Source organism: Grammomys surdaster, unplaced genomic scaffold (genome assembly GCF_004785775.1).
Source record: "Grammomys surdaster isolate TR1022 unplaced genomic scaffold, NIH_TR_1.0 97, whole genome shotgun sequence".
In the NCBI taxonomy this organism is placed as follows: domain Eukaryota; kingdom Metazoa; phylum Chordata; class Mammalia; order Rodentia; family Muridae; genus Grammomys; species Grammomys surdaster.
This window is the reverse complement of record NW_021604576.1, coordinates 10,719,530-10,730,910: the sequence shown is the minus strand read 5'-3', so window position 1 is coordinate 10,730,910 and position 11,381 is coordinate 10,719,530. Positions and strand designations below refer to the sequence as shown.

The following is an 11,381-nucleotide window of genomic DNA, read 5'->3' as shown; positions in this document are numbered from 1 at the left end:
GGAAGGAAGGAAGGAAGGAAGGAAGGAAGGAAGGAAGGAAGGAAGGAAGGAAGGAAAAGCATTATTAGAAGGCTGAGAGCTGGGATATGGATATTGTTTCCTGCCAAGCTGAGTTTGATGCCCAGAACCCACAGAGTAAAAGGAGAGAACTGACTCCTGCAAGCCATCCTGACTTCTATTACACAGTCCATGGCCCATGTGTGTCCATACACATAACACAAACATAAATAAATGTAACAACAATATTTAAAAATAAGATCACAGGAAGGAGGAAACTCTAGAAAGATCCAAGTCTGAGATAAGAGAACAACTCCAGAGATGGGCTTGAAAAAGAAGCAGAGGAAGATATCAACTAAGAAAAACTCATAGATTTCAGCTTTTATAAAATGGGTTGTGGCAAAGAATAGTGAGAAGGTAATAGGGGAAATGCATAGGGCATCCACAAGCAGGTGCTAAGTACATCATTAAAACACATAGGTCTAGAACTCAGAGAAGTCAAAGCACTTAGTAAAAACCTGGGTGTTAACATTTTCTTAATAGTTCTCAAAGCTAGGAGGCTAGGTACCAATAAGTTAAGGAAAGAACACACAGAGTTTTCTAACACTTAGATACTGAATAAAGGAATGTGGATGACTCTATAAAGCAAATGGCCAATGAAATGGGAACAAAATTAGTTATCATGAAAACCAAAACAAGTATTTCAAATGCATCCAATGATGACAAGGGCTGAATGTTACTGACAAGTTGAAAAAAATAAGGAAAAATATGGATTCTTAGACTTAACAATATACAAGTGGTGCCTATGACAAGAGCACTTTGAACATGTCAGAAACTCAATTATGGGTGGCTGAGGAGATAAAAGGGGATGAAGAATATATTTTAATGGAAATATATAAAGAAAATTTTTCAACAAATGGGTTTCCCTATATAGTGTTTATGGAAAGAAATTAATTCCTGGTAAAAACAAGAACACTTCCTCTAGAAAAGAAAAGTGTTCCTCTACAAAAGAGGTCAGAAGATACAAATTACCAAAGATAGAGGAGTTTTCATTTGCCAGGTAGATTTTCTCAATAAAATGCCAATTAAGTTTAGTGGGCTAGGGAAATCTAAATGTGCTACAGAAATATTCTAAATTAAATCACTAGGATACATTGTCTTTGTTCTGGTTTTTTCCTTTTTTGTTTTGCAAAATGTCTGAAGTGGACTGCTACTTAACACTTATGATCAAGAATGTACAGGTCGAACAAGTAAGAAGGAATGATGAATTTCCTCCAGCAATATTCTCTTGTGAATAAATGAAGTAGAAGATAAGTACGACTTTTCAGATTTAAACACAGGAGAGTTTAGGAATAAAAGATTTTCTAAGATAATGACTGTATTTATTGTGTAGTCTACACTGTGTAAGAAAGTCGGGAGACAGAAGAAGACAGAAATATGAAAGAAGACAGAAATATGAAAAGACCAAGTAAACAATGATGACCAAGAATGAATAACTGCAAAGGAGAGAGTTAAGTATGCCCATCACACTCCAAGCATCTACAAGTTCTCTCAGGCCAAGAACAGTATCTTTAGAGCTCAGTACCATGTCTCATTCTTCAAAAAGCCTCCATAAATGTTTCAGAAACAAATTTAAGACTGAGTCTGAGACCATTCTACTTAAGTACCTGCATATTCATTTAACCAAGTTCATCATTGTGACTTTATTAAGAAAGCAAATCTAGATCTAAGCTCATCCTGATGTTTATAGCATTAATACTGAGCTGAGCATAGTTGTGTGAGTATGGCAGGAAAAAAAGTGGCATGTAACATTTATCTTGAAGGGTTTATTTGGAATCTGAAATTTGTTTTGTCATGTCGTATCCAAAAAAATATATTCAATCCAAAATAGTAGGCAGTTTGGGAAAGTGAAGAGAAAGGTACACCACTTAAATCTATTACACAGAATATTCTATATCAAAAGAAAATGAAAAGAATTTGCAGTAGATGTCAAATTTGATCTACATTCTTTGAATCCAGAACCTGTTTTTGTGCTATATACAACCATAAAGAATTAAATATAGCATTGTAGGCGATCTTTTTATATTTTGAAGTTGTAAAAATATTGACCTTTAATGGTTACAGATGAAAATAAAATGGTCTCAAATATTATTGACTGTTCTGGAAGGATAGGTAAGTGAGTCAGTTGAATGTGATACATAAAAGATGTTTGTTCATAAGCTTACAGCCAATTACAGAATATATTATATTAGCTTATATTTTCCCATTATATACTCAACTATTCCCTTATTCTATACCATTTTCCATAATTTTAAGAAGTCTGTTAAAAACCATGTATTTAGGGCTGGAAAGATGCCTCAGTGCTTAGGAGTATACACTGCTCTTGGAGAAGAGCAGGGTTCAGTTCCCAGCACCAGCAGAAGGTAGCTCACAGCTGCCTTACCTCCAGTACTCTCTCTGGTGTCTGTGGGTGCACACAGTACACATAAACAATGTTCTCAGATATTCAACTTTTTGGTGTGGAGAGATGGCTTAGTTTTCATATATACATCACTTCTATAAGCACACGCACACAAAGCCATATTTTTACATTATATTTGTCAATTCAAGTTTTAAATAATCTTCACTAACAGAAAAGCAATTTATTCCCCAAATTAAAAAATATTCCACACTATAACCTTCCATAAAGGGTTACTTACATTATAGAACTTTACAGAGCTACAACATATTTAAAGATGAGATGAACAGTGCATTTAAAACTATTTTAAAGGAGGTCAAGTCTGACCTCTGGGCCATGAAGCACTACATTAACAGCTCTGCGGAAAGAAAAATGATAAGGTATGAAATGAGTGCTCAGAAACGAGGACCTTATCAGTGAGAATACGATTCAAGCCTGTAAGACAAATTGCTCAGCAAGGCAAGTCACCTTCCTGCTGTGAGAGGGATAGAGCTGCATTTCCAATACCACCAACTATCTCCTTCATCATGTCGCCTGGCTTACTAGCATACAGTCAAGGAATAGCTTATAACTCCAAAGCATCTTCCACTTATTTTGAATACATTCTTTCAAAGTCACCAACTAAGATAATTATCTTTGTCCTTTAACTGACAAATTCAGTGTTAAAAATAAAAATCTTTAAAGGATTTAATATGAATTACTTAGTTGACCCTCCAAAGAATCTCAGATTTGTAATAAATTATCATTTAAATCATTTTAAGTTTGCTTAGCTCTTGTAAGTAAAATTTACACTATAAAATGCAGAAGTCACACACCGCCTCACTTCAGCTGCATACCTGAACAGTGACGGACTGTCTCAAAAGTTCTTCTATAAAGTTCCAATTCGATTCCATCTGTCTCTGAAAAGAGAGAATAAAGCTATGTTAAACTATTGCTCTTGATTATGAATATATTTAAAATTATGGTACAAGTGTAAAATTCTATCATTAAAATACCTTTGTAATATCTTTAATTTCTTTCAGTAAAATCTTAGCTGACATACTTGGAAAAAATAAACCTACGGTTGTTCTAATCCAATAGAAACCATATCCAGACATATTTTATAAAAGTATATCTATAGACTTATACATAAATACTTAATTTGTTGTTACAAATAATCTAACTGGAAAAAATAATATAGCAATTATGTATTTTTAAGGTTACATGACAGTCTTCCCTACTCTCCTTCTTACATATGAGATTTTCCTGAATTTTATTTATAATATCCATATATAATCTACCTTATTAAATTCAAGCTTTTATGTAGTTTTACATAAAAAGATAACTTAATATTCTTTCTGTACATTTAATGTTATTAATTACAAGATTATTATGTGGCAGAAGGATTTTCTTTTTTGGTCCAATATTGATAATGTTTTCATTTAACAAATGATCATCTATCTGGCAATTCCAATTCTATTCATAACTCTATGCAGCAAGGAAGAAAGCTACAGTGGAGTAGACTTTTAAAAAGATTCCCAAAGTTTCACTTTTCTTACAAGAAAGCCTGGAGGATGTTCTCTAAGTTCTTAGATACTGAGATACGTGGGCACTAGTCAAAACCAAAAGCAATGACAAGCACTTTAAAAAAAAAATCAAGAAATTTCTAATGCAGAAGAGGTATGAAAAGTTTTTCAATTTCAAAAAGCAAAGCTAGAGTTCTAAAAAATAAAGATACAGCATTTTGTGTACACCTTTGATACTAGCAGTCGGGAGGCAGATCTCTTTGAGTTCAAGGGCAGGCTGGTCTGATCTTGTTATAGGCCAGCCAGGGATACTAGGTAGGCAGTCTCAGTCAGTCAGTCAGTCAGTCAGTCAATCAATCAAGGTACAGACAGACTCCTATCAGACTGTCAGATAACTACAGTTATAAAGATAAGCTCTAATTAATAAAATATACATTTACTACTTGCGTAAAATATTTACGCAACATGCTAGCTGCACTAAAGCAATACTTTCTTTGTATTGTATTGTGTTTCTAAAAGAAACACAGTAGCAGTAGTATTCAGCAACTAAGATAGCCTTTTATGATCTCACCCTTGGATTGAAGCATTTATATAATTCCCTCACCTATATAGATGGGATGCTTACCAACAGACTACCAATACCTATATGAATGACAGTATGTCATTTCCATGAAGCCTCCAGTTTGTTAATTTTTAACCTAACGAACTCTACTGTGAGCAGGCCTGAAGGCCACAAGATAGGAAACTAAAACAATCTGCCACAATTAAATCTTCCAGCCTCAAGTAAGCCTTCAGGAACTGCCTCTAAGTGACAACTTGACTAAACTATCATAGAAGATCCTGAGGCAGGAACCACCTAGATAATACCCTAAAAAAAATCCCCAACTGTTAGAAACTGAGAGTGAGATATTTTTGTTATATAGCAATTATTAAAGTAATGACTTAATTATTCAAAATAATCACTTATCTCTGAGGCAATAGGATACCAAAGCTTGGAAGGAACACCTTGGTTTGGAGGCCTATCATATTAGATAGTTTGAGGATATGACAGAGAAGAGGCTGGTCATATCCATGGAGGCTTAGGGCAAGGTTTGATCCAACCCTATAGAACAGTAGTGTGACTCTGGTTCATCCGGCCTAGAGATCAACTATGTGGGCACTTACAAGTCAAGCATATGTAATGGAGATCAAAAAAAACTATGAACACTAAAGATAGAGCATACCCTGGTTAAGAATAAGAATACATTCTGAATACTGTCACACAGTGATGCCATGTTAGTATGCCCTGACTCTCCATGAGAGACAAAAATGAAACTCCATTTGGTACTTCACCTGTTCTCTACCCTATGTACTTATCTATCCTACTTAGCTTTTTTAATTTTTTTAAATCATTCTTTTTTGTTTTACATTCTGACTAGTTCCCCTTCCTCCTCTCCTCCCAGTAACCACCCCTCCAATCCACTCTTCCTGTTTTTTGGTCCCCCCATCCCACCCCCCCACCAGGAAAGGGAAGGCCTCCCATGGATATCAACCAGCCATGCATATCAAGTTGCAGTAAGACTAGGCACCTCCCCTTGTATTACGGCTGAATGAAGCAACCTAGGATGATGGAAAGGGTCCCAAAAGCAGGCAACAGAGTCAGAGAGGGCCCCCACTCCCACTGTTAAGGATCCCACAAGAAGATCAAGCTACACAACAGTAACATATGGGCAGCCCCAAGCAGGCTCCCTGGCTGTTGGTTCAGTCTCTGTGAATCCCTATGAGCCCTGATTAGTTGATTCTGTGGATTTTCGTGTGAGGTTCTTGACCCCTCTGGCTTGCTACAATCTTTCTTCAACCTCTTTTGCAGAATTTCCTGAGCTCCACCTAATGTTTGGCTGTGGGTCTCTGTATCTATTTCCATCAGTTGCTGAATAAAGCCTCTGTTGATAACTGGGCTATGCACCAATCTATGAGTATAGCAGAGTATCATTAGGAATCTTTCCACTGACTTTTTCTATTCATATATGGTTCTATCCTAGGTCTCTGGGCTATCTAGCCTCTGAGTCTTAGTCCTCCAGGAAGTGTCAGGAATAAGTTCCTTCTAGTCACATGCTTTATTCATAATAGCCAGAAACTACTAACAACCTAGATGTCCCTCAACTGAAGAGTGGATAAAGAAAATGTGGTATATTTACACATTGGAGTATGACTCAGCTGTTAAAAACAATGACATCATGAAATTTGTAGACAAATGGATGGAACTAGGAAAAAATCCTGAGTGAGGTAACCCAGACCCAGAAAGACAAACATGGTATGTATTCACTTATAAGTAGGCATTAGCTCTATAGTACAAGAGAAATATGCTACAATCCGCAGACCCACAGAAGCTAAGAATCAAGGAGGGCTTGGGGGGACAGACGACAGGACTCATGAATCTCCCTGGGAAGGGGAAATAAAATACATTTCAAGGGTGGAGGGAACATGGGGGAATAAGAATAGGAGAGATCAGGTTGGGAGAAGGTGGAGAGAGTACTGGGAGAGAAAACGGAATGGGGTCGGGATACACATCTCAGGGGCAAGGTAGAAAGCTAGTGCAAGAAAAACTTCCAGGAATCTATGAGGGTGATCTTAGGTAAGATTCTGAGCAGTGGGGGATACAAAGCCTGAACTGGCCACCTCCTGTAACCAAGCAAGACTTCCAGTGTAGGAATTAGGTCACCAGTCACATAACTTTCAACCTACAATTTATGCTGCCTACGAGATGTGCTAGGGTAAAGGTAGAACAGGAATTATTTGAATGATCAACCAACGACTGTTCCAGCTTGAGATCCATGCCTAACTTGCTTTCTATTGGTCTAGTAAACACCATGACCAGTAGCAGATTCTATTTTACAGCTTGTAGACCATTATGAACAAAAGAAAATGTCAACACCACAGCCAAATAAAGAGGAACAGGACAGGGCTGATGCGATTCAGTTTTTGTTTTACAAATGGATCATGTTAATGAGTACATTTCAGTTGTCCTGTCAAGTCATTGAAGTCACAAAAATGTCAGAGGAGTGTAATTCTTACACAGATAATTTTGTGAATGTGGACTACATGATAGCTCTAATCTAAACAAATTGAACTATGTATCAAAAGAAGGCTGATGGTAAAGACTATACAAGGATCAACCTCAGGATGAAGGGCTACAAGCAACTAATGACTGCTAAGTGAGGGAAAGTTCATCTTCTCTAGGGATGAGGCTCTTTCTGATCCAACATCAAAGAGCAAGTGGTCAGCCCTAAACACATATACATAGAAGCATCATTAGGTAGGCTCAGCAAGTTGTACTTATGTACACATACAACAATAAAGAAAAAATAAAAACTTTCTCTTTAAAAAAAAAAAAACAGGTAAGCTGGGCAGTGGTGGCGCACACCTTTGATCTCAGCACTTGGGAGGCAGAGGCAGGCGGATTTCTGAGTTTGAGGTCAGCCTGATCTACCTACAGAGTGAGGTCCAGGACAGCCAGGACAGGGTTTCTACACAGAGAAACCCTGTCTTGAGAAGCAAAAAAAGAAAAAAGGTAACTACCATGTCCAAATGCAACATAAGAGAATATAGCACAAAAACAAACAAAGAAACAAACCAATAAAACACATTTCATTTCTACATAATTTAAATTTAAGCATGATAGTGTTTTCCCTGAATATTACTTCATCATAATAATGCCCACATGTCTAATTTCAAAAAGCCAAGTCACATAGAAGTCATAAACCTGGATCTGTTTTCTATATTTTGATTCCATCATTAAAAAGCAAGATGCTTACTCCACTTTGTAGGTAACAGCCCTACCAGAAACAGAAAGACTCTCTTATTTTCACCCTCCAGCAGACTATTTAGGGACTTGTGTAAGTCTCATTTTAAGATTACATTTTATAACTTTTATTTCGTTACCATTTCAAGAGCTTTAAAAAGGTCCATCAGTGCCTGATTGATCACCCCATGTTCTTGGCGGAAAAAGGAGTCAAAATTGATTCTTGCAATGCCCAAAAGAATTTCATATCTTTAAATTGTGTTTGGTTTTAAAATAGATTGACTGGGATTTTAAGAGGATAACAAATTCTCATCTAAACTGAGCGAACACTGAGCAGAAATGAATGAAAAGCTAGAGCTTCTAATATAAGAACTGAGATGCTGTATTGTTTTTACAGGCTTATAAAAATAATAGTCATATCTGAAACTTACTAAAAATGTAAAGGTTTCACATTAAACTTTGGGGAAAGTTGAAACATATAATTTAGTGCACAATATCTCTCTGGTGAAAAACACATAACCATTATTACATCTTATCATCCCTCTCTTCTCCAATGAAATAAAGCATACAACTATATAACCACTTTCCATGGGATAGCTAGCAATATCAATAAATCATAAAAAAGAAAAAGCATCAAGGCAATTTTCAAATTAATGATTTAAATATATTTCAGATCCAAACTAACATCTGTATAATTACTCTGAAGGTATCAACCAATGACTTTGTAGTAATACATAAGAATGACCATCAAATTTGCTAATGAGGTAACTTGGAAATAAAAGTGAAAATCAGATAGGATGAACGTCATCTAATATAAAATGTCTATGGTAAATTGGAACTTATGGTTATTCTATCTGTATCCTTTGCTATCTACCTCTAAGAGACAATCTTTTGGAGAACTCTTAAAAACAATCAACTTTAAGTGATAAAATAAGGTGACCTTTAATCACTATGTACCTCTGCTTCTGTACCTACAAAATGAATATATCATTTTCTCTCCTACTTTTTAACATACTAAGAAGTAAATAATCATTGGGATATTAAATACACTCTAAGTGCAAAATGCATTTTTAAATGCACACCTAATAAAAACAATTACTAATGGAAAAAGCTAGACTTTTTTTTTAAAAAAGCCATAGCAAAGTTCAGAAATACTGAAAACTCTGAGAACATACATCTGAAAGAAACCTTTATTTTACATGTGCATACATAAATATGTATCATATATAATTATTTTTATCACAGAAATCTTCTATTTTCAGATGTGGCAGTTTCCTTTAAAAATCTTTCCACATAAATAAGATTTATAAAGAAATACTTTTAAAACTCACAGTGGAACCAGTTAAAAGACACATTCACTTACTATCTTGACTCCATAATAATAAAAGCAACAATGTCCAGAGTTCTCAGAATGATCTACCAGTGCATTACACACTGTGGCAGCAATGACAGGACAACACATGGCCTATCCAGAAGTAAATATCAACCACTACAGAAATACAGCACTCACCACAAAGTGGTACCACAGTTCCAATAAGCATTAATAAACTAAACATATATTCCCTGAAGGAAAGCAAGTACAATATATTTTATATATATCCTCTTATCAACACCTATTATAATGCCTAATATATATATATAATATTTAACACAACTTAGAAATGTTTGACAAATTACCACATTTATATACACTGATTAAAATAAGGAATGTGTTCTTAGAGGAATTAAGGTTGAACAGAAATAGAAATAAAAATGCTTATGTTACAACTTTAGATTTTTTAATTCACTTAATGTTTCTGTAATATTCTAATAATTAAAACATGTTAAACATTAGCATACTATTCCAGAAAAGCAGTTAATAAGTGGGTCATAAAAAGAATCATGACAACTGCTAGAATCAGCAAGGACTAGAAACCTACTTGTTTTATTTGGGGGGCTGAGTTTTGAGACAGGACTTACTCCACAGCCCTGGCTGACCTGGTATTCACAGTGAAGCCTAAGCCACCCTTGAACTTGTGTCAATCATCCTGCCTCAGCCTCAGAAGTCCAAATTTATGGCACTGGTATGTTGGTATAATTCTGTTTTCTGAGAATGGCAGAAATTATATATAGAGAGAAATTATAAACATCAAATAGAGTTTCAAATAAATATATTTAGTAGGTGGTTTACATCACAAGAAAGTTTAAGTAATACTGTAAAAGAGTGTTTCCAACTAAACAATATATACAATAGATAAAAGTCTGTCTTCTTGTTTGAAGCAAACTTGATAGTTGTTAAATAGGTTAAACTGAGAAAAGCACATACCTCTAAACAAATGTTATGCAAAAGAAACATGTTTATATGTATATGGGTTTGTGCACTATTGCAGTTGCCTGCAGCAGGCCCTAAGAGGACAGCAGATTCCCTGGAGCTAAAGTTAACAGGCAGCTGTGACCCTCTGAGTGTAGGTGCAGGCACAAAACTTGGGTCTTCTGTTAGAGCAGTATGTGCTCTTCTTAATCACTGAGCTATATCTTCAGCCCCAAAAGAAATACTTTCATTACGTTACATACAAAACCTACTGATTCGTTTCTGGGAGACACATGCTTTCCCTTTGACACTCTTAGAGAATTTATGACTAGAAGCAAACTTTGGAGCAATGCAAACCATGACTTTTCTACAAGGAAAAGAGGATCAGAAAAGCTTAAGCAGTTTACTGAAAGTCATACAAGTACTTATGAGCAGAGACAGGATTGAAGATCAAGTCTTCTACAAATTGCTTCTCATTTATCAAACAATAACAACATGAACTTTCAATTCTTCAAGATTAGGAGATGTTTATAGAAACATTATATAGAGAAAAAAAGGAAGAAAACTCGTTTCCCTTTGACTTGAATCTTACCATTTCGTCTAATACACCATGGCGATCAATCTGGTACAATGATGCTACATGAACACTAATCCACCAACTAAAGCCTAATGGGTCCTTGGCCTGGGTTAGGGAAACAGGTCTTCTTTGTTCACTTGATTTTTCAAAAAGTGTTTTAAGTAGTTTATTCAACCAATTCCAAAATGACTATAGAAACAAAAAGAGCATAATTCAGTTAAAGTATTTCCTGTTGATGATGAAATATACACACAAAACAGAGCATAAATTATGAACACTGATGTATTTTATGCTTTAAAGGTGTCTTTTGTCAACATCCTACAAAATGTTCTGAAAGTATATCTTTTAAATATATCATCTGGTAATCCATACAGATAATTATAAAACTAACTTTTAAGTCAATAATCTTCTATTTCTATTTGCAAACTTACTGTATTCGTTTCAGTTGCATATACTTTTAATTAATCTATCTATTCTTAATGATGACCTTAAAAATGACAGATATATTCAAATGTCTTGTAAAGAAAAGGAGTTTTGTTCTTACACAAAACAGCACTCAGAACTAACTCGTTCATGCCCAACCCAGTTTATATGCTAACATTACTGTGATTTGAGAGTTTGTTTTTCAGGGAACTAAACCTAGGACTTTGTCTTTGCCAGGCAAGTGCTCTACTTTTAAGCTCTATTCAAGCTTTTTAAAGTTTTTTTTTTTTTTTTTTCATTTTGAGGCAGAGCTGGCTAAGTTGCCAGGCTGGCCTTAAACTTACTATATA

At 35.2% G+C, this 11,381-nt stretch overlaps 1 protein-coding gene across 1 annotated transcript in view; it reads right to left on the bottom strand.

Annotated features, from left to right (window-relative positions):
- Mms22l (MMS22 like, DNA repair protein) overlaps positions 1 to 11,381 on the bottom strand; it is a 109,011-nt gene that overhangs the window by 78,160 nt on the left and 19,470 nt on the right. The window contains exons 9-10 of the mRNA XM_028780643.1: positions 10,624 to 10,797; positions 3,292 to 3,354 (exon numbers count right to left, since the gene is read on the bottom strand). Of these exons, the coding sequence (XP_028636476.1) occupies positions 3,292 to 3,354; positions 10,624 to 10,797 (237 nt within the window). The remainder of the gene's footprint in view (positions 1 to 3,291; positions 3,355 to 10,623; positions 10,798 to 11,381) is intronic.